Below are 23416 nucleotides of genomic sequence, written 5' to 3'. Positions count from 1 at the left end.
GTTTAATCATGAGCGGCGTCCCAAGAGCCAGCCAAGAATGCCAGAGGCCCTGAGGGACACACCACAGCAAGGGGTGCCATGCACAGGAAGCCTGCTCATATGACTGTATTATTTAAATCCCCAAATGGAAGCCCTTGGCCGCTTTGAGAAGGCCAATTTGGGATTAAGGAAGCGGCAGACCTTCAGGAACAAAAATGAGCCCATTGTTCAGGGAGAAATTACTCATGAAAGGGTTTATGGATTTAAGCTTGGGTCTCTAAGAACTTGGGAAGCAGTTTCCCAGCTAATCAACTCCAGACGTTCTGAGAGCTCCCTCCAGACACAGATTTGTCCCCTGAGTTGTGATTATGCTGGTGGCTTAAGCTGCCTTGGTACTGATGGGTTCCCTCAATTCTTTTGGGGGGAAGAGGTTGAGGAGATGCAGGAAGCAGCAGATGAGGACAGCCTGCGATCATTGACCTAATTCCAAAGTCCTTGATGGTGAAGGCCACAGAAGAGAGATACCCTCAAAAAACTGGCATTCCAGCTAGTTGCGGTGGAATGTGGTAGAATTTTCCTGCAATTCCAGCTACTCAGAGGCAGAGGCAGGAGGATTACAAATTTGAGGCCAACCTCAGCACTTTAACAAAACCCTCAGCAACTTAGCAAGACCCTGTCTCAGAATAAAAAATAAAAAGGGCTTGGGATGTGGCTCAGTGATTGAGGACCCCTGGGTTCAATCCCCAGCACCAAACCACCACCACCAGCACCACCACCACAAGTCTGACATCCCTCCAGGCTTACAATCTCTGTAAACCTGTAAGATTCTGTAGGTCAAGTGCCCCCCTAAATCTAGCTGTCGGAAGAAGCCGTGGTGAGAGGGATCCCCAGCCCTCATCTGGTTTGTTTTCCATGTGGACAGACCGAATGGGATTCTTGTTCTTATAGGGTGCTTACCTTGGTTTTGTTTCTTTTTGAGTGGGGTGCCCTCTCCCCGACTAATCTGTTTGCACCTTGATTAACATTCCCTTGTGTGACCTCTTCCCATACCACGTCCAGCACAATACCAAGAACTGAGAAAGCACTCAGAAAATATTTTCCTAATAAAGAAATGACTTTGGAAAGGTGCAAACCTAAGTATTTCTAGTCTCCTGTACAGCAGGGATAGCACCTGTTCTCAGAATGCACCTGCTCCCAGAATGTACCTGCTCCCAGAATGCACCTGCTCCCAGAATGCTGCACTGCAAGAGTTTAACAGCAAAAGAAAGCAGATGAGAGATGAAATGACCCATAGAAGCCCTGACATAAGAAGACCCCACAGTTGGGGCTCCCCAAGATCAGACATGGAGGTCATGGGAATATGGGCTGATCAACTTCCCACCCTTGAACCTACATTCAATATTTATCTACTGCATCCTAAGCATCCGAATAAAAAATAAGGAAGGAGACAACAGATGCAAGAGCTCACTCTCACCACGCTTATACCTTGATGTTGACCTACAGCCTTGGTGCTGGGTCTCCTCCTCATCTTTGGGGATGCAAAGTAGCTGAAGAGCAGATACCCTGCGCTGTAAACAGAGAAGATGCTAAGTTTAGGGGACAGGGTCTGAGTTCTACAGGGAAACTTTCCTGATTAAAAATTAAAAAGTGAAATTTACAAAGGGATTTATTTTCTTTATTAGCTTTATTAATTTTATTCGTTTATTTTTCACTGACCCTGATTTTGGGGGGGACATACTAGGGATTGAATTCAGGGGCACTCGACCACGGAGCCACATCCCTAGCCCTTTTTTTTTTTTTTTTTTGTATTTTATTTAGAGACAGGGTTTCACTGAATTGCTTAGGGCCTCACTTTTGCTGAGGCTTGGTTTAAATTCACCATCCTCCTGCCTCAGCCTCCCAAAGTGCTAGGATTACAGGTGTGCACACAGGGAAGCAATACTAGAGGGCCTGACCCTGACATTTACGCCTGCGTTCAATCCTCCCCAACTCTGGAGCTTCCTGAAGCACACATCCCTCCTTTTAAGGGTTAGAACTGTTCTCGTGGGGGACTCCACAAAGTCTAGCTCTCCACAGAGCAGCAGTGAAACCTCCTGTCCTCCTCTTTCACCAAGATCACAAATCACTGTTGTTTTCAACACTCAAAGGTCCTTCTAGCTGACCATGCTGACAGCCCCTGGCCACAGGTTTACAGACCTTTCCCACAACTCAGAGGAAATATGAGTGAGTCTTTGAACCACCCAGGAAGCTGGGGGTCGCATCGTGTCAATCTCCCCCCGCGTCTTTCACATCTGAAGCAGGCAACATGAGAGGCCCCCTTCAAACGCTGTGACGTTTCCCAGACACCAACCTCACTGCATCCCAGGGACAGATCCTGCTCAACACCACCACCCTCTGCCCTGAGATACACCAGCCCAAGGGAGAACCGCCTCTTTTGTCTGCAATGCAGTCCTGTGACAGTCAAAATTGCGAATCCTCAGAGTTCTCTAAGTCTAGCTAGGCTTTCTTGGCAAAAGCCCTCCTATTCTGATTTCCAGTGGTGAACCTCAGAGCGGTTGCTTCATGAAACGCCTTGAATGAGACCCAGTTCCTCTTTTCTTTTTTTTTTTTTCTTTTTTGTGCTAAGGATTGAACAGGAGCACTTACTTAACCACTAAGACACATCCCCAACCCTTTTTTTATATTTTTTAGAGACAGGGTCTCACCAAGTTGCTAAATTGCTGAAGTTGTTCAATTGTGACTTTGAACCCACGATCCTCCTGCCTCAGCCCCTGGAGCTGCTGGGATCACAGGCGAGCGGCACCCTGCCTGGCCCCAGTTCCTCCTATTTGAACGCGCACCTCCAGAAATAGATCGGGTGGCTCCCATGTGGCTTTTCCCCAAGAAACTGACTTCGTAAGTTGAACTAACCCTGCTTCATGACTGCAGAGAGAGAAATCTGGAGAGAAAATGAAACCTAGAAAAATATTAGTCATCCAAACCCAATACTACCCAGGAGCACAGCTTCTTGTTATTTAAGGAGTCCTCCAGGGATCTCCTTACACAAAAACATGTCCCTGTGTCCTCCTCTGAGGTCCCCTCCCCTCCTACTTTGCCTGGCATTTCCACCACTGCTGACACCCTGAGTGACGACCCTACGGTTCAGTCTCTTCTCTTAAATGCCAGCCTGAGAGCAGGAGCCTTCCCCTCCTCATTCATGGTTGGATCTCCAATGCTCAGACTGCTTGGCATGCAGTAGGTGCTCAGCATCTGTTCAATGAATGAAGTAGCCGGGTGCAGTGGTGCACACCTCTAATCCCAGCAGCTTGAGAGGCTGAGGCAGGAGGATTGCAGGTTGGAAGGCTGCCTCAGGAATTTAGTAAGGTTGTAAGCAACCTAGTGAGACCCTGTCTCAAAATAAAATAAAAAACAAGAAGGGCTGGGGATGTGGCTCAGTGGTTCAGCATCCCTGGGTTTAAACCCTGGTACCCACCATCCCTCACACACACACCACCACCCCTCACACACACACACACACCACCACCACCACCCCCCCCACACACACCCCCCCCACACCACCATCCCCCCCCACACACACACACCACCATCCCTCACACACACACACACACACACACCACCACCCCTCACACACACACACACACCACCACCCCTCATACACACACACACACACACACACACACATACACCACCACCCTCCCTCACACACACCACCACCCCTCACACACACCACCCCAGCGATCATGACACTGATCACTGCCACCTGCTCACTGTGAGGGGCTCAGAGAAAACTTGGTAAGACCAGGTCCAACCTCAGCCCTAGGGACTTGTCACTCCCAGCCCCACCTCCTGCTGGTGGGGACTAACTCAGGTCTGTGTGGTGCCACCTCAACCATTTTCCTCCACCGTAGAGAGGGGCCATCCCAGGCACAAAGAGGTGTAAAAACGGCATCTTGACACTCCTGGCAAGAGGCCCTGCTACAGCCAGCTGTGAGCATCTTGGAATCCAAAAGAGCCAGAATGCTCTGCAGGACTCCTGGACTACAGAAGACGGCTCAGAAGGATCAAGTGCTGCCTCCTCCCTTTATTGATGCGAGGGTGCTGGGGACCAGAGCGCGTTCTGAGCAAGGAGTGGATGATAAAGACAAGAGCGCCTTGCCCACGCAGTGGCGGGAGTGGCACCCTCCCAGGTTGCACTTCCAAGGTAGACAGGACACTGTGTGTGCAGGAAGCCCTGCTAGTTCCTGTCAAAGGGCAAGTCCAAGGTCTTTTTTCTTCTCTCTCTCTCTTTTTTTTTTCTTCAGTTCAAGAAAGGGCACCACAGGTCAAGATATGCACCATTCCTCACGGTTTTCAAGGCACCGGCCCATCGGCCTGCCATTCTGGTCTCAAACAACCTATGAGATCAACAGCAGGAGGCCCAATGGGCAGGTGGGGTAGGAGAGCCCTGGGAGGACCCTATTTCTGCTTTACACCAGAGTTGAAGCAGCTGGCTGAAGTCCAAGAGTCAATCAGGGTCAAGGTCAATATCAAGACTTTGGAGGCTCCCAGCCCAGCCCTGCTCCCTTCCCAGGGAACCTCACTGAGCTTCAACAAGGCACCCCGAAGCAGCCCATTCCAGGAAGACACAAGCCTCAGCCTTCAGAGGATCCGGGGTCTGAGGAACGGGCTGCTCCTGACCTGACTCTGGAACGTCCGGTTATCACACACCGATACCGTAACTTGCCACGTGCCTCTTATCAAAGCTCTTTCTGGACCGTGAGTCAGAGAGCAGCCCTGGGAGAGTCGAGGGTGAAGTGCCTCCTGAAGCCAGCGATCTGGGCCCCGAGAACACCACGTCCTTTCCCCCTCCGCAACAGCCTTGAGAGAATCAGACGGAAGCCAGGAGGGTCCTCCCTACTCCACAAAAGAAGGCTGTTGAGGGGCCTGTCCCAAGGCCACCCAAACAGACCCAAGGCTGAGGCTGTCCCCTGGGAACAGGACAGCAACACACAAGGCGCTTGAGGCTGGTGAGGAGCCGGAGGACAGGAAGGGGGGCTCCCAGGCCCCCTGGGCTCCCAGCTCAGCCAGCCCCAACAGGGAGGGGCTTGACCACCTGCGGCTCTTCCCAGGACCCACTTCAAAGGCTTTAGAGATTGAGAAGGTGGTAGAGGGGATGTTCTCCAGGGGCTCAGGCCACACATAAAAGGTGAAGATGATTAATTTCTTGAGAGCGCCGGGCCAAGCTGTCCTTCCCTCTACCCAGATTCCATCCTCCGGGGCCACGGTGGACATCAAGTCACAGAAAATGCTCTGGAATTTTCTTTCCACAAGGTGGAGATACAGCCTCCAAGGTTGGAGCAAGAGACACTGGAGGTAGAGAAAATGCACCCGCTGCAGGCAGCCGCCTTCCCTCCTGAGTGCCAGGCCTGGCCTCATCAGGCCCACGTCTCCGGGATTCGGCTACTACTACAGGGCCGGGTTCTGTCTGGAAGCTGTGATGCTGCCCCCACCCCTAACTCGCCTGCAGAACGAGTGGACAGGTAGGTCTGTTTATGTTCCCACCTTAGGACACCTGAGAGGAGCAGCTGTTTGCCAGAACCTCAGGGAGAGCAGCCGAGATGCCCCGCGGGCGGAGAACCCCTGGAATCTGATGCTGGAGAGGAGCCTGTGGAACAGGAGTCAGGGCGACGGGGAGACAGACAAGGATGTGGCCCCAGGAGCTTTCACACAGACACTGCCTCCCTTGACCTTGTTCCTATTCCAGGTACTGCCCAAAGAGGACAGGTGTCCTGCTGGAGGCCGCAGATACCGCTGCCGACAGCCCTGGTCCAGCTTCCCTGGCTCATACACCAGGAGACCCCAACTTCTGTGAGCACCAGTCCCTAGAGGAGGATCCAAAACACAGATTCCTGGGTCCTACCGGAGAGGGGATTCTCTGGGTCTGCCCTTGTGCCTAACAATCTGCGTTTTAACGAACTCCCAGGCGGTTCTGATGCTGGGGGGTCATGGACCACACTTGAGAGACAATTGCTGTCCGTGGCCCCAAAGAAGGAACTCAAGAGCCATTTCTCGGCTGGTGGCTTTCCGGGGTAACTCAGGCAGAGAAGGCAAGGGAGGCCTGTGCTCCCATCAAGCTCCTCAGGAGAGAATGGTCCCCAGGGCACTCATATGGGTGGCTTCGTAAACACCCAGGACAAAGGTCTAAGGAGATCTGGACTGCTCAAGGGGCAGCCACTGCCTGGGACAAACAGCCCAGGGGAACAGGCCTGTTCTACGATGAATGACTCATGGCTATTCCTTATATTTCAGGGAAGATGGTCACAGCAGATAGCTTTTGTGTACCGTGGCCGGCAGCCTCTAGAGCCAGAAGGGAGATCCAGCCATGCCCATCCCATCTCTTGCAGGAAGAAACCAGATATTTCCAGGAAAGGGGAGAAAGCCAAAAAGCAACGCCTCTGCTTGTTTCTGTACCTCTTCCTACAGGACCCCCACAGAAATGTCCCGTCCAAAGCCGTTTCTGGGACTGAAAGGAACTTGTGTTGACCTCCTCTCTGAAGAAGGAGTTAGATGGAAGTCAGAGCAAACGCTGCTCCCTCCAGAGGCTTGGACACACACTCATCCCCAGGAAGTTGGTGAAGACGTGAAATCCAGCCCCGCCGTCTTCTGCAAAAGCAGATGGCACCATGGCACCGGCTGCAGCGATCTGCCCCCGGCTCTGGCAAGGCATCACCTTGAGCTTTGGGGGAGGGGGTGAGAGGCTGAGTTCTGATGCCTGTAATCCCGTGGACTCCAACTTTCATCCTGCAGTCCCCAGGAGCCCATTGATGTTGGTGGTGGGGGAGTGGAAGTCAGGGGAAGGACATCCTGTTAGCGGGGGCGTTGCTGGAAAAAGATCAAGAACCAGGCGGAGGAAAGCAGCTGTGTACACCTGATAAGCCTGGCGCCCCCTTCCTTGAGCAGAATCTGGGTTCCTGACCCTACAGTCTACCCTGCAGGCACGGGGCTGACCCTGTGTCTGTGTCAGCCCAGGGTCCCCTAAAATCTCATCACAAACAGCTCTCATCACCACCCTCTGGGAAAATAGTACCATCTCCCAGAACCTGCTCGGCTTGTAGTCTGAGTAGCTCTGGAAAAGAACAGTGTACTGTTCAGAAATTTCAGGAATGGCCCACCCTCTGCTCGGCCACCAGCTCCCGGTCACTTGGCTCATCCATAATCAGGCCAACCTTCGCCTCCTCAGGAAGGCTGTCTTGTTTGTCTTTTGCCCCCCACCACACCACCCCATTGCATTCACACCTGGGCCCGACGCCCACATCCCTTAACTCCTATGCATCCCTGACCACAAGCCTCCCACCAAGAGAGGCTCACTGGGTCCTCCTCTGCTTGTGGATCAGGAGCCCCCAGACAACAGAAGCAATGACCTTTATTGATGATACTACTGAGAACGTGAGAACATGGGTCCTTCATTTAACATTTCTTATCTAATAAACTCCAATAGCTAATTGCCCTTTATAAATTGACCCATTGAACCCTCTCCAGAACCTTCTGCCATAGTCGGCTTGATCTCCATTTTACCAAAGAAGCCGAGAGACTTAACGACAGTTGCGGGCACACAGCAGAGATAAAGGTGGTATTATATGCAATCCACACTGTATGGAGTTACCAGCTCCTTCCAGTGGAAGAATAAGATCTTGAGTGACATGGAGTAGGCCATGCCCACCTGACCAGTCTTTCCTCCAAAGACCTGAACTCTCGGTTAACTGCCTGCTCACCTTAAAAACTTCCAGGAAGAGAAAGCCTGCTAATTCCTGCATCTGAATGCAAACACCAGTCATGCCTAAAACCCTGCTCCTCCAGTAAGTTTCCCACTTAGTAAGAGGAGGAGGGGGAGGAGGGAAAGAGGGAACTGGAGAAGAGATAAGAAAGAGGGAAATAAGATAGGTGCCAGGAATCAAAGGTCAGTGAGTCCACAGGTGCAGGGAATGCATTCCTCAGAGCACGAAGGCTCCTGTGGATGATGGAAGAGGGGGGCCGGCTTTAACTGGAGGAGGGTGTGTATGGAACTGACATTATTATTTTTATTCATTTATTTTTTTTTGTCCCAGAAACTCCCAGAGATTTGGGAGGCTGAGGCAGGAGAATCCCAAGTTAGAGGCCAGACTCAGGATCTTAGTGAGGTCCTCAGCAACTCAGCAAGACCCTGTCTCTAAATGAAAAATGAAAAGGCTGAGAGTGTAGCGCAGTGGTAGAGTCCCTGGGTTCAATTCCCATTTTTTTAAGCAGTCAAAATGGCCAAAATATTAAAATTGTATACTGTGTATATTTAACCACCATTACAAAACCATTTTTTTAAAAAAACTGGGGATTGAACCCAGGAGTACTCTACCACTGAGCTACATCCCTAGCCCTTTTTATTTTTCAATTAGACACAGGTTCTTTCTGAGTTTCTCACTAAATTCCTGAGGCTGGTCTCAACCTTTCCATCCTCCTGCCTCAGCCTCCCAAGTTGCTGGAACTACAGGCACCCAGCTTAACTGGGCTCTTCAGTAGCATTCACATCATTATGCAACCATCACCTCCAACTCCACAATTATTTTCATCTTCTCAAACTGAAGGGTTTTTTTTTGTAGTCCTGGGGATTGAACCCAGGACCTTGTGCATGCAAGGCAAGCACTCTACCAAGTGAGCTACCTCCTCTGCCCCAAACTGAAACTTTTTTGTTGTTCTTTTTAGATATACATGACAGTAGAGTATATTTTGACATATCCTACGTACATGGAGTCTAACTTCCCATTCTTGTGGTTGTACATGATGTGGAGTTACACTGGTCATGTATTCATACATGAACATAGGAAAGTTATGTCTGATTCATTCTTTTTTCATGTCTTTTGTATTCTCATCCCTTCAGTCTAATCCACTGAACACCTATTCTTCCTTACCCCTGACCCCACCTTGTTAGCATTCACATATCAGAGAAAAAATTTCACCTTTGTTTTTTTGGGATTGGCTTATTTCACTTAGCATGATAGTCTCCATCCACTTAGTGGCAAAAGTCATAAAGTCATTCTTTTTTCATGGCTGAATAATATTCTACTGTGTATATGTACAGCGTTTTCTTTATGCATTGTTATGGTTTAGATGTGGTGTCCCCGAAAATCTCACCTGTGAGACAACACAAGTAGATTTGGAGGAGAAATGATTGGGTTATATAGCTGTAGCCTATCAGTGAGTCAATCCCTCATGGGATTGACTGAAATGGTAAGATGTGGCTGGAGGAGAAGGGGACTTAGGGTGGGTGTAGTTTTGGTGTATATATTTGTATCTGGAAAAGTGGACTGTGTCTCTATCTCTGCCTTCTGATCACCATGATGTGAGCTGCTTCCCTCTGCCACACTCTTCCGCCATGATGTTCTGTCTCACGTCAAGCTCCAAGGAATGGAGCCGGTCTTCTCTGGACTAAGACCTCTGAAACCATGAGTCCTCAAATAAACTTTTCCTCCTCTACAATTGTTGGGAGGGGTCCTTTAGCACAGCAGTGAAAAAACTGACTGAAATATCCATTAATCTGTTGAAGGGCACCTCGGTTGGTTCCATAGCTTAGCTGTTGTGAGTTGAGCTGCTATAAACATTGGTGTGGCTGCATCACTGTGGTGCGCTGATTTTAAGTCCTTTGCATATGCTAAGGAGTGGGATAACTGGGTCAAACGGTGGTTCCATTCCATGTTTTCTGAGAAATCTCCACACTGCTTTCCAGAGTGGCTGCACCAATTTGCAGTCCCACCAGCAATGTATGAGTGGACCTGTCCCCACAGCCTCACCAACACTTATTGTTGCTTGTATTCTTGATAAGTGCCATTCTGACTGGAGTGAGATGGAATCTCAGTGTAGTTTTGATTTGCATTTCTCTAATTGCTAGAGATGCTGAACATTTTCTCCTATATTTGTTGATTGATTGTTATTTCTTCTTCTGTGAAGTGTCTATTCAGTTCTTTAGTCCATTTATTAATTGGGTTATTTGGTTTTGTTTTTTTGTTTTGTTTTGGTGTTAAGCTTTTTGAGTTATTTCTATATCTTGGAGATCAATACTCTGAGGTGCAGGTGGAAAAAATTTTCTTCCATTCTGTAGGCTCTCTCTTCACATTCTTGATTATTTTCTTTGCTGTAAAGAAGCTTTTTAGTTCCATACCATCCCATTTATTGATTCTTAATTTTGCTTCTTGTGCTTTTATAGTCTCATGGAGGAAGTTGGTTCCTAAGCCAACATGATGTGAGGTCGGGCCTACCTTTTCTCCTAGTAGCACGGGGTCTCCGGTCTAATGCCCAGGTCCCTGATCCACTTTAAGTTGAGTGTTGTGCAGGGTGAGAGATAGGGGTTCAATTTCATTCTGCTACATACAGATTCCCTCAGACTGAAACTTGATACTCATTAAACAACACCTCTTCCCCTGGCCCTCAGCAGCCTTCACCCTACCCTCTGTCTCTATTAATTCTACTGCATAGTTGGAGTACAATAAAAATATTATTTGATCTTTTTCCCCATCCCTGGCATGGTGTTCCAAAAATCCTTGGAATTTCCTGAGTGATAGGAATGTCTTGTTATTCCTGAACAGACCCTTTTCCAAAGAGACCTGAGTTCGTGGGACTGAGGTGACTTAGATTAAAGCCCCTAGATAGCCTGGGGATGGGGGAATTACCGTTAAGAAAGAGGCCCATGGATTAGCAAGTGAGAACTTCTGGCCCTCGCACCCGCCCCAGCCTGAACTGGATAAAACCTCGTGTCCCAGGAGCTGACTGTACCAGGGTGCGGCACAGCAACTCCACACACATCCTCTCCCCATTCCTTTCCCCACCACCTCTCATCATCTGGCTTTTCCTGAGTTGCATCCTTTCTAATAAACTGGAAAATATAAGTCAAGTATTTTCCTGAGTTCTGTGACTTGTTGTAGCAAATCAAACCTGTGGGCGCCCCAATTTATAGCTGGAGAGTCAGAAATGTGGTCCCTGGAACTTGCAAAGAAGTCTGAAGTGGGAGAAGTCTCGTGAGATTGAGCCCTCAACTCACTCCAGTGAGTCAGTGTCAACTGGGTTGAATTGAACTGAACTGTAGGACACCCAGCCTGCACCCAGAGAACTGGAGAATTGGTGGAATGTCAAGATTGAAGAAAAAACAAACCAACAAAAAAGCCCCCGCAATACCTCATGTAAATAGAACCCTATGGTATTTTTTCTGACTGGCTTATTTTACTTCACATGATGTTATCAAAGTTCATCCACATTGTAGCACATATAAGAATTTCCTTCCTTTTCAAGACTAAATAATATTCAATTGTGGGTACACACCACATTCTTCTTATTCATCTGTTGGAAGGATGGACTCTTGGGTTGCTTCCACCTTTTAGCGATTGTGAATAATGCTGCTATCAACATAGGTCTACAGATATCTGTTCAACTTCCTGCTTTCAATTCTTTGGGGTACATATGCCCAGAAGTAGCATTGCTGGGTCATAGTCATTCAACTCTGTGTGACTATGTGTGTGTGTGTGTGTGTGTGTGTGTGTGTTGCTGGGATCGAACCCAGGGGCTCACACAGGCTAGCTAAGTGCTCTCCCACCAAGCTATACCCCCAGCCCCAGTTATTAAACTTCTAAAGAGCTTCGAAGAACTGCCCTGCTGCCCTCCACGGTGGCCTTGATACGGAAAGCATTCTACACTCCCACCAGCGATGCATGAGCGGTCCAGTTTCCTCACATCCCTGCCAATCCCTTTTTTGGTAAATAACAGCAGTTTTAATGGGTATGAGATAGTACTTGAATGTGGTCTGATTTCTATTTCCCTAACAGTGAGCATCTTTTTTTTTTTGTAATTACTATGCATTTATCTATCTTCTTTGGAGAAATATCTATTCAAGTCCTTTGCCTTTTTTTCCCCTGGTGGTGGTACTGGGGATTGAACCCCAGGACACTCTACAGATGAATTATATCCCCAGTCCTTTTTATTATAATTATTCTTTTATTTTGAGAAAAGATCTTGCTAAGCTGCTGAAGGGAGTCTCAAATTTGCAATACTCCTAGCCCCATCCTCTGGAGTCATTGGGATTATATGTGTGAACCTTTATCCATTTAAAAACTGAGGGTTATTTATTTATTTTTTTTGTACCAAGGATTGAACTCAGGGGCACTTAACCACCAAGCCACACCCCCTAGCCCTTTTTATGTTTTGTTATTTATTTATTTATTTATTTAAGTTCAATGGACACAGTATCTTTATTTTGTTTTTTTTTTATGTGGTGCTGAGGATCAAACCCAGTGCCTCACATGTGTGAAGCAAGCACTCTGCCACTAAGCCACAATCCCAGCCCTTTTTTTATATTTTATTTTGAAACAGGATCTCGCTGGGTTACTAAGGGTCTCACTAAGTTGCCGAGGCTGGCTTTGAACTTGGGATCCTCCTGCCCCAGCCTCCCAAGTCACTGGGATTATAGGCTTGTGCCACCGTACTCAGCTTTGGGCTTGTTTTTGAACTATAGGAGTTCTGCATAAATTCTGGATATTAACCTTTTATCACATGTAAAACCCAGGGACAGCCTGAACAAACCTGCTAGGGAGAACTTGACCCAGGCAACACATTTTTAAACATATCCTTCCTCTTACAACGGTCACCCGCGGTGGCTCTAAGTCAGTCTAAACCCCAGGCAACACTCCATCATAACACAAGAAAGGGAAACATTATCCGGGACTGAAACCTTGAGAAACAGCTTGTTCAACATAAAAGAGTGTCCACCACAAAGACTGAAGGTGGCCATCACAAAGACCCTCCCCTGATAACCCCCTAGCAACGGCCTGACCACAAAATCCCCCCAGTCCCTCACTTTCCTATCACTTCTCTCTTTATTTCCTTCACTGGTCCTTTCCTTACAAAACCCTCCAGCTTGGCTTGTTTTATCACCTTGTCGGAGGTCCCATGGTTAGGCAATAAATTCCAATGAGTGTTGTTTGGATAACTCCTCGGACATACGGGTCCTCATGGTAATGGTGCCCTTCAGGATCCTGGAGGTAGCCCAGGCTGGTTGAAACTACTGACACTTCCCTGTGGCCTGCACACCGTGTGCAATGGGTGACTTTTGACGTAAGAGTCAAAACTCCATCCTGGACACATGCTAAGGTTGCCATTTTCGGAATACGTGTCCTCTGAAGGGACAGGAGGCCTGACTGCACATTTGCAGATAATTGATCACGTCTTCCTCTCTAATTACCTTTCCCCTGCCTCAGACCACCCTACTTCTTAAATACCCCTAAGACCAGTTGTTGGGGAGGTAGATTTGAGACTTGGGCTCCATCCAGCCTCCTCATATCTGATCAACTCATGAATCAACTCTTTTCTAATTTTTGTTTAAATGATTGACATGCTGTGTGGCAATCAAAATGGGCCAAGCTGGGTAACGAATAAATGGTTTTCAAGTATTTTTTCCTATGATCTCATCTTTTCATTCTGTTGATGGTGTCCTTTGATACATAAAATTTTTCAATTTTGTTATAGTCCAATTTATCTATTTTTTCTGCTTATAATATCCAAGAAATCATGCCCAAATTCATCGTCATAGTTTTCACCATTTTTTTTTCCTATACATTTTATGGTGTTAACTTTTGTGTTTAAGTCTTTGATCCATGTGAGTTACTTTTGAATGTGGTAAAAGGGTCGGATTTCATTCTTTTGCATGTGGAGATCCAGATTTCTCAGCATTATTTGTTGAAAAGATTGTCTTCTCCCCCAGTTGAGTGGACCTGACAGCTTTGTCAAAAATAACTTGATTGGGGGCTGGGAATATAGCTCGGTTGCCTGAGCAACCGAGTGTTTGCCTCATATGTACAAGGCCCTGGGTTCGATCCCCAGCACATCAAAATAATAACAATAACAACTTGATTAGATGGACAAGGTGGCACACGCCTGAAATCCTAGTGACCTAGTGATGTGGGAGCCTGAGGCAGGAGGTAAGCCTCAGCAACTGAGTAAGATCCTATCTAAAAATAGAAAACAAAAAGGGCTGGAGATATGGTTTAACGGATAAGCACCCTGAGTTCAATCCCCAGTTCAAAAATTTTTCTTTCTTTCTTTTCTTTTTTTTTTTTTTTTTTTGTGAAGTAGAGAATTTAGTTTCATCTCAAACACTGGTTTCTGGGTCCAATATGAACTTGAGGATGGATTTTCAGTTTCTACAAAAAAGGGTCATTGGGAATTTGGTAGGGATTGGATTGAATCCATAGATCACGCCACATTGGGTAGTATTGACATCTTAACTGTTTTCTAAATTAATGAATGCAGAATGTCTTTCCATTTCTGTTTGTCAGCTTTAATTTCTTTCATTGACGGTTCGTAGTTTTCAGCATACAAGTTTCCCACTTTCTTGGTTTATTCCTAAGCTGTTCCCTGCCCCACCCCACACTGTGGTGAATGGCATTGCTTTCTCAATTTCCTTACTGGCTTGTTCATTGTAGTGCACAGAAACACTGTTGTATTAAAGAGATTAAAACGTTGCAAATTCAGTCTTTTGACTCCCTCCAGTTTGCGGAGGGGAACTGGGAGCTGGGCAGCGCAGTGTGGGGGAGAGAGTGGGACACTGGGAAGTAAAGAGATGTGACATTTCTACCATTTTGAATTTTGAATTTCTACCAGACAATTCTTTTTCCTCGTTGGGTGGGCTTGGTTACTGCAGATCTCTGATTTTTAGAACTCCTATCATGAAGTTACATCAGCCAGTTCCTGGTTGTTTAGTTAATGTTTCTGGTGGGGGAGAGGGGAGAGCCCAGAGTTTCCCAGTCCACCATCTCCCTGTATCACTGAGTCTTATTCCCCAAGTAGTATGTCTTCAAGGCAAGATTTATGGAACCAGAGACAAGGATGGGAGGTCATGAGAGATGGACTGGATAGGATTAGGGAGGAAATAGGTGTCCTGGAATCCAGACTGAAGACTCAAACTGGACCCCACGGGATTAACAGGCATCGCCACACAGAGAGGCTAAAGCCAACCTCTCCTGATCCCAAGGTGAGTAGCTCAGGCTCCCCACTTCCACCTGGACATCAGACACAGCATACAGCAAGCACATAATAAATCAGCCGTAACCAGGCTGTGGCTCCAAGCAGCAGAGTCCCTTTCCCTGTGCTGATCTTCTTCCCACTGGTTTCAAACAAAAGTGTCTGATCAAGACACTTTTGTTTGAAACCTGTCCCCTGGGAGCTATTTGGAAATACAGGAACCTGGGCTCCTGCTCTAGGGAGTGGGTCAAGGAAGCCCAGGTGGGGGCTGTACTTTCACCCAGCCCCAGGGGCAGGGGAATCACTGTCACGTACAGGACTATTTCCTCTCAGAGCTGCTAGCCCTGGGCTGGTTTCTACCTGCTCATTTTTGATGAGGGCCTTCTGAGGCAGGAAAAGGCAGAACAAGAATTCAGTTCCACGTTTCTCTCCAAAGACATCGCGCATATCAGCAATTTTATCTGACCCACATGTAAAGATATATAGAACATAATTTTTTAAAAATAGTAATGTTTGAATTAGTTGCCAGCATTTTATACAGATTTTCAGACACAAAGAGACAGGTTTCACATGACTGCATTTTTTTGAGGCACCTAGAACAGGCACAGAAAGAAAAGAGGCTCCCAGGGGCTGGAAGGAATACAGAGTTTTTTTATTGGGATTGATAGAAAATTTTAGGTACAGACAGGGACAATGGTTGTACAATACTGTAAATATATTTAATGCCACTGAATCTCGCACTTGTGAATAGTTAAGATGATATTATGTTTTTTTTTCTGTTTCATCATGATTTATAGATTTCACCTAGAAATCTGGATTCTGGTTTCTCTTTAAAGGAAAAAAATAAAAAGAAAAAAGAAAAAAGAAAAAAAGAAGTACCAACACCAGGACTTTCATAATTGGTAGGAGCTGAGGCGACACTGCCTCTGAATGGGTCACAGGCTCTCAGCTTTGCTGGGACCACACCACACTCACATGTCACCTTTACTTACTTACAAGACCTGGATGACTCCCATGAGCATTTAAGAGGCTGGTCCCCAACATACCCCATTTCCTTTGGTCCCCACCCCCCTTGTTCAGCTCCCATCCACTCCCTCTTTCCAATGTATACCGGGAGTCCAGAAAGCAGTCGGTCAAGGGGGCAAGTATCTTAGTGCCGTTGATAGAGGACAGACAGGTGTGAATGGTGGGAACATGAGTGAAGGGAAGAATTCTATCAAACGGGCCCACTGTGCTGACCCCCACATGTTTTCTTTATCAAGAAGCGATTCCCTGCAGTCCTGCCTGGCTTAAGAGGATAGGCTATGTCACATTCCTCAGCAAGCTACCTGTTTCCTGCAAGAGAAATGCAGGCTTAAAATAATGCCAATAAGAGCAAAGGGGGCGGGGGGACTCTTGCAAACCTATCCACAGATCAGATCTCAGAACTCAGGGAGATGAGGACAAGTCCTCCTAGCCATAAAATCTATACGAATGCATGAGAAAGAATCCAATTAGAACCAGTCGGCATGAGCCAAGTGACCTAGAGTTGTCACGGCAGTGGGGACTTGAAAGTCTGATGTCATCTAGTCAAAAGTCAAGAGGTGGACCTGGGCAGGACTCTCTGGAAACTTCTCTGGGATCTCCAATAAAACTGGAGTGCAGGAGAGACACACTGTCCCTCATTTCTCTGAGAGGACACTCTCCCTTGAGAGTATCTCCTTTTCCTATCCTTGTCCCTTTTCCTATCCTTTTAATAAACTCATGCCAGTGACTCTGAGCAACAGGTCCGAAATCTTTCTGACTTGATTGCAAGAATGGGGGTGGGGGTGGGGGGCTCTGCACCGCTTCAGTTTCCCAGAAGGCCCCAGCCCCGTAACATCATCACAATGACAACCAACGGACAGGAACAAGAGTTTGCTTTCACTTCTCCAAACTTCACTAAGACCCTAAAAGACCTCTGACATTGGGAGATTCAAGAACGAGAAGCCTGGGACGAAACACACCCGAGTGGCTGTGATTTTGGAACAAGACTAAGCTTGTTCCACTTGCCTCGTGGCTGTGGCTCCTGAGCCAACCTCAGAACTTCTCAGTCTCTCGGTGCTACCATGTGACCAGCCAGTCCAGCAACCACAACTTCCTCCAGGCTGAAGGCACCTGCCTGGCGCCCATCCTTATCTGCCAGAAGCTGATTTCCACTTCTGAAATACCAGGATTGTTTTGGACCCGTGTGACCAGCTGGTTATAGAGCCAGTCCACTCATCCTTTACCAGGAAAGGTGGCCAGTCTGTAAAATTTCCAAAGACTTAGTAATGCAAAAAATGTAAAATAGCACATTAGTCATTTTATTACATTGATGACATGTGAAATGACATTTTGGATATATTGGGTTAAATAGATCACTCAAACTAATTTCCTTTGTTCTTTTTTTTTTTACATTGACATTTTTAATGTAGCTTCCATGTATGGCTGGCATTCTATTTCTAATGACCAGTGCTATTTTAGATAGTCAGCTGTGGCTTCTATAGGATTGGTTCTGTAATGTCACTATATTTTCTTTACCTCCAAAAGCAAACTGATTATCTCTGGGTGGCACTGTGCTGTGCTGCCCAAGGGTCTTTGGGAGGGGGGGTCTCTTCCCCTCTGTGCTATAGGCACCTCCTCTGGGCAGAAGCTGACCTTGAAGATCTCCTGGAACTCCTACATGTCCTGCGCCACCAGGCTCTCAAGACTCTAGCACAGGGCTTCCTTTCAACCCTGTTACCAACAATGTGTGCCTGTCACTCAAAACCCCACACAGATCATTTCCCCTTGAAACAATGCTACAAGTGTTGCTAAAATATGTCAAGCTGTTACCACCTGGGAACAACTGGTCAGAGCCTACCAAGAAAAAGGAGGCGCCTCAGTTGAGGTCTGGAGGCTCCCCTGCCCTCTCTGCCCCAGAGCATCAGGAGTCCACTAGCTGCTTCTTCCCAGAGACTGCAACCCCACCCTCTTGACTATGAAGTGCCACTGTGCTGAGTCAAAAGAGGCAAGATCAGCCCCTTAGCACTGACTGTAAAAGAAACGGCAAAGGGTTAGGCCCTCAGATTTGGGAGAAAACTGCTAGAAAGTGTCACCCTGACAATCCTTGAGACTCAAGGGGCAAAATTAGAAATTCAGAATCCTACATTTAAATTTTTTTTTTCATTTAAATTTTTTTAATTAAAAAAAATTTTTTTTTAGGTCTGGGGATGCAACTCAGGACCCTGGGCATGCTAGGCCAGTGTTCCACCACTGAGCTATACCCCCAACATACCACCACTTAATGTCAATATTTTATCCACATGAAGACTCAATATTGGCTTCCTGAGGCCTGGGGATACAATACTCAGTGGTATAGCCCTTGCCTGGCATGTGTGAGGCCCTGGGTTAGATACTCAGCACTGCAAAAACAAACAAAACATGGCTTCCTCACATGAATTTTGGAGGTAGAGGTAAGTTCAAATCTCTCCTTTATTGCTTGATAGCTACAGGCCCTGGGATAATGTTACTTCACTCATTTGGATCCCCATTCCTACATATAGCAATCAAAGAATTGTTGAAAGATTAAATAAGGGATTTTTTAAAAACTTTGCATATTGTAAAAGTTTAATAGCTATTAGCTTTCTTTTCTCTTCTTCATCCTTTCCCATAGCAAATGGGCAAAGAAAATACTAAAAATCTCAGGGGAAAAAAAAAAAACAGAAAAGAAATCTTCAATTATGACTTTGTTTTCACTTTTTTAAAAAATTATTTTATATTTTGGTATTGGGGATTGAATCTAGGGGGGTTCAGCTTTAGCACAACCCCCCAGTTCTTTTTATTTTTAATTTTGAGACAGTGTCTCATTAAGTTGCTAAGGTCGGCCATGAACTTGTGATCCTCCTGCCTCAGCCTCCCCAGGCTCTGAGATTATAGACGTGTGCCAGAGTACCCAGCCTGTTGTTACTTTAATCTGATTCTGGATGCCTGGTATAAATTTTGAAACTGGTAGAGAAATTCTGTGGAGACAGAGATTATCTTTACAGCCCTTGCCCAGCATCTGGAAACAGATAGATGTTAGGTAAATGCTACTTAAATAAATGAATGTTGGATTTAATAGAATCCAAAAATGGAATACATAAGAAACATTAGGTCAGAAGTACCAGGATGTGAAAGTTGTCGGAATCAAAATGGAGTCACTTGTGTCAACCCTTACACAATAAAGTAAATAAAGCCAGGAGGACAGGAAGGAAGGATTATTGTGCAAGATTGCCAGATGGTAATTATGCCAAAGACTCTGCAGAACTACAACCTTACACAGAAGCCACCACAACCTTATACAAAAAGTATTTCTACAAGGACATCTGCCCAGCAACCGTCTTCAGCCTCAGACTGATACCACTCCTTGTTATTAATGACTGTGGCCAAGGACTATTGTTATACAATATCTGATGTAATCTTCATTTTTATCTTTAAAAACTCCTCCTTGTCACTCGATCTTATTGAATATGCCCATGGTTTATCATATGCCCAAACTACATTTCCATAGTTTGGTACGGACATGGCAGTGCTCTACGGTTCCCCACAAAATACTTTCCCCAAATAAATCATCTTTGGACAATCTCTCTCCCTGACTTTTTATAAATTTAGGTTGAACACGGTACGGGAGTTAGGGTGATCTGCATGAACAGGGTCAAAACAAAGTTTGCAGGCCACAAAGACCTATTCTGCAGAATGACTTGTGAATCTATTTAGACAACTCTTTTTTCCTAAGTTGCAAAGCTCAAGGTACTCTGTCCAAATACTTCTCCCCCATTCGAAGGTGGTTTACTTAGAAAAAGGCTGAAACCGCCCACAGAGAGACAAACACACTCATCTGTCTGTGAGAAAGCATACACAATTTGGGTTTTCACAATTCTCAACTGAGCACAGAGGATTCAGCCTAAAAGGACAAACTAAATAGATGTTTGCATGATGTAAACAAGACGTCCTGTCAGAGTGTTTTAAAATGTGAAATTCTTAACATTTCCTGACCCTGTTGTGGGTGGAGAGTGGACTAGGGAATGAGTAACTATTTCTATTAAATTTTAAAGGCACACCTCATATTGAGTTCCTTCACAGGTGTGCAAGAAGGAATGTGAAAACCCAGGACTTTGTATTTTCGGTTGACAGAAGAAGTGTTAGAATCTCTGCTACAGAAGGTGCCAGGTCAAATGAGAGAGCTTCTCCCAGCTAGCAACGCTGCCATTCCCAAACAGTAGGCTTGGGACTGTGGTCACCTTGTGCTATTCCCATTCTGCTGCTGATAGGGTGACTTAACTCTCTGGAAGGTTGAAAGCTCCTATCTCTCTTCCCCTAACTTTATCCTCCAATGAAAGAAAATCCAGGACTGCTGAATCCACCATCAAGACTGCAAATGTGATGTTAAAATCCAGTCACATGGCCGTTAAGGATAGGAGATCAGTAAATGTCATTCTCAATACCTACTTTTAAATTTCCTCAAATAAAAGAGCTATCTGTTTCCCTACAGGGTTTAAATCAATTCAATCTTCAAAACATTCAACCCCATAGGGGAAAAGTGGGGAAAGGATTTTTTTTTTTTGCTTGTTTTTGGGCTAAAGGTGACCTCTCTGTTTGCTTTCATTGATGGTTTATGCTATTGCCGAGTGGCAGAACTCACACTGGTTTTGTAAATCGCATTCAACTCACCTTCCTGCTAAAGAGAAACAGAATGGAGATTTGCCTTTAGAGAAATTTTTAGAAAACTTCTGTCCCAAATAAAAATTTTCTAAGTGAAAGGTTGCATTTTTCTAAATGAGACAACAGGTAGTCGCAAACAGGCCTATGAGAACTGGGGGTTACAAGGCACTTGCTAAACAACCAGCCAGGTCTGCCTGTGCTTAGGAAGAAGCAAGAGTTAGAGGCAGTGGTCCTGCTATAGAAGGACCCCAGAAATATTTGCTTCAAATATTTGGAGAAGACAGATTCATAGCATGCCCTGGATCAGAACTGCCCTGAGATGGAAAGATTGGGAATAATTCCCCTTCCCCCCAAAAGAAAGAAAGAAAGGAAGAAAGGAAGAAAGAAAGAAAGGAAGAAAGAAAGAAAGAAAGAAAGAAAGGATGGATGGATGGATGGATTAAGGGGCTGGGGTTGTGGCTCAGAGGTAGAGCATTTGCCTAGCACAGGTGAGGCCCTGGGTTCGATCCCCAATACCACATAAAAATAAATAAAGACATTTTTCAAAAGTGGAATTCATCTTAATAAAGAAAAACGATTAAGATATGAGTTATTTATACCAAGAGACTTCTTGGAAATACAGAGCAAGATTTCTAATTCATCGTACTGGACTTGGCCCTAAACACCAGGGAAGGAGTTTGGCATGAAGCATTGTCCCTGTTGTCCTGGCTTCAGCTTGTGTAAAAGAAGGTAAGAAAAGCGCCAAGAACCCCTGCCCCATGGTCCTGCAGTTATGCAGCATAGAGGATGCCGCACTCTAGGAACGCTTGTTGGTCCAGCTAAAAACTCCTGCCAAATTCTATGACACCCAAATAGTCTGATGCCCAGGGCCTGTGCCAGAGAGAAAGAGCAGCATTCCTGAAATCACAGGTGGAAACTGGTGAACTGACACAGGTTCAGGAGTGACACCATCAAAGCAGAGTGTCACCCACAGTCACAATCACCCCATCACACTGCCAGGCATATCCAACAACCAAACCACCCAGAGTCATAAAGGCCCCTTGGTCAGAAAATCACAGCCTCCTGCACGGTTGGGTCCAGCTAGATACAAACTAACACACTCAATCCCCTTGGAAAGATGCCCTCTCCTTTGAAGATCCATCCACTCACCTGATTGCCAAAGACAGCCACGGAGCAGGCTGTTGAAACCTCATTAGCCCCGAACCAGACTGAAGCGATGCGGGAGGGCATGCCCAGGATGAAGACTTGGGCCACGGAGCAGATGACCTGGCCTAGCACAGTGACCGGGAAGAGGTGCGGCTTCAGGCTGCCCAGCTTCACCCAGGCTCCCAGGCAGTTGAGAGCTGAGCCAGTGAGTGCGATGGTGCGCAGACCAAATTTCTCCAGCAGCCAGGCCACGGGCAGGAGCAGAGGGATGTAGGTCAGCATGTAGCACATGGACAGCCAGTCGATGGCAAAGGCACTAACTCCGTAGAAGTGCATGAATATGTTATTGATGGAGCTGTATTGGATCCACTGGAAGGCGTTGCACATGGAGTAGCAGCTGAACACAAGCACCACAGCCCAACGGCGCTTGCTCAACTTGATCACACTGAGTTCCTGACATGAGCTACTGGGGTGGTTCAAGCCACCAGGTTGCGCCGAGGTACTGGGGTGCACCGAACTGCTGGGGTGGGCCGAGACGCTGGGGTGGATGGAGACGCTGGGATGGATGGAGACGATGGGATGGACAGAGACGCTGGGTTCTGCCTGGAGAGCTTTCTCCAGCACAGGGGGGTCATTGAGCTCCTCCAGGTTGGGATTTTCATTCACCATGGCCACAGCCTCCCCGGGAGCCCTGGACAGGTGCTGACTCCGGCACTCGGGTGGGATAATGGCTGATGGGAAACTTGCTCAGGAGCGCAACCGTGCACCACAAGAAACGGAGAGCCGAGCTGTGTAAAAGCAGTGGATAGTGCTCCCTGCACTCACCCCCAAACTCCTGCTCTCACTTTTTCTTGGATCTTGGTCCCCACCCGCGGCAGCTGCTGTCCCCAGGCCGGCCTCAGACGCGTCAGCCCGCTCCTGGCCGTTCCTGACTTGGGCTCCTCTAGTTGTTCTTGGTCCTAGTAAAAGTTTGCTCCTTGGACAGCCACTTCGCCGGCTCCGTTCACTCCGGGGCCCGGGGCCTCGCCCCCTTGGGCGCACGTGACCGCCCCGCCCCCGTTCCGCCCGGCTTCCCCCACCCCGCTAACTCCCTCCCACCCGGTGTCCCCTGTCTTCTCGAGCCGGCCCGCAGGGCAGCTCGGTTGTTTCGCCACAACTTGCGGGGTGCATTCCTCCCCCACGCCCCGGGCGCCATGGAAACCGCCCGGTTAACTCCCACCCCTCAGCACAGCCTCTGAAATTCATTCGTCCCCCTCCCTGTGAATCCCCGCAAGAAGATCCCCTGCGCTCTCCCGAGGTAAGAGTCTGGGGACGAGTCCGCACGCCCAGCCCGCGCGCACGGAGATGTGCGTCCCCACCGCCCCCACGGTGCACTGGGGAATCGAAGGCGGATACCCAGCTTTCTCCCTCTGGGCTGGCCTCCCGACCCCTGGCTGAGCCTTCAGTGTAAAGGGACATTTGAGGCTGAGCTCCTGGATTTAAGGAGAGATGCAGAGAACACGCTCTTATGTGGGGCAACTCATATTTGAACTTAAGTAGGGCTATTGTGCCTGATGGGTCTCCGCGACCTCCAACGCGGGGACCTGGAGTGGTAGGGAGA

At 47.2% G+C, this 23416-nt stretch overlaps 1 protein-coding gene and 1 pseudogene across 9 annotated transcripts in view; one reads left to right on the top strand and one right to left on the bottom strand.

The window, feature by feature from the left end:
• Window positions 1-22809, bottom strand: part of Flvcr2 (FLVCR choline and putative heme transporter 2) — a 58009-nt gene extending 35200 nt beyond the window's left edge. The window contains exons 1-2 of one of the 2 annotated variants that reach the window (XM_078050573.1): window positions 21820-22006; window positions 1454-1547 (exon numbers count right to left, since the gene is read on the bottom strand). In XM_078050573.1, the coding sequence (XP_077906699.1) occupies window positions 1454-1547; window positions 21820-21863 (138 nt within the window). In that variant the 5' untranslated portion in view covers window positions 21864-22006. Of the gene's footprint in view, window positions 1-1453; window positions 1548-21819 lie in introns of both variants that reach the window. The other variant, XM_005321252.5, reaches the window with a different exon arrangement.
• Window positions 22810-22870: 61 nt separating this feature from the next.
• LOC120886842 (guanine nucleotide-binding protein G(I)/G(S)/G(O) subunit gamma-10 pseudogene) overlaps window positions 22871-23416 on the top strand; it is a 57340-nt pseudogene continuing 56794 nt past the window's right edge. For all 7 annotated transcript variants that reach the window (XR_013439142.1, XR_013439140.1, XR_013439141.1 and 4 more), the window contains exon 1: window positions 22871-23113. The product of XR_013439142.1 is annotated as a guanine nucleotide-binding protein G(I)/G(S)/G(O) subunit gamma-10 pseudogene, transcript variant X3 (transcript). The remainder of the gene's footprint in view (window positions 23114-23416) is intronic.

The sequence above is a fragment of the Ictidomys tridecemlineatus genome, chromosome 5 (genome assembly GCF_052094955.1).
Source record: "Ictidomys tridecemlineatus isolate mIctTri1 chromosome 5, mIctTri1.hap1, whole genome shotgun sequence".
Lineage (NCBI taxonomy): Eukaryota > Metazoa > Chordata > Mammalia > Rodentia > Sciuridae > Ictidomys > Ictidomys tridecemlineatus.
Note: the sequence above shows the minus strand (reverse complement) of the source record. Positions and strands in the feature narration are given on the sequence as shown.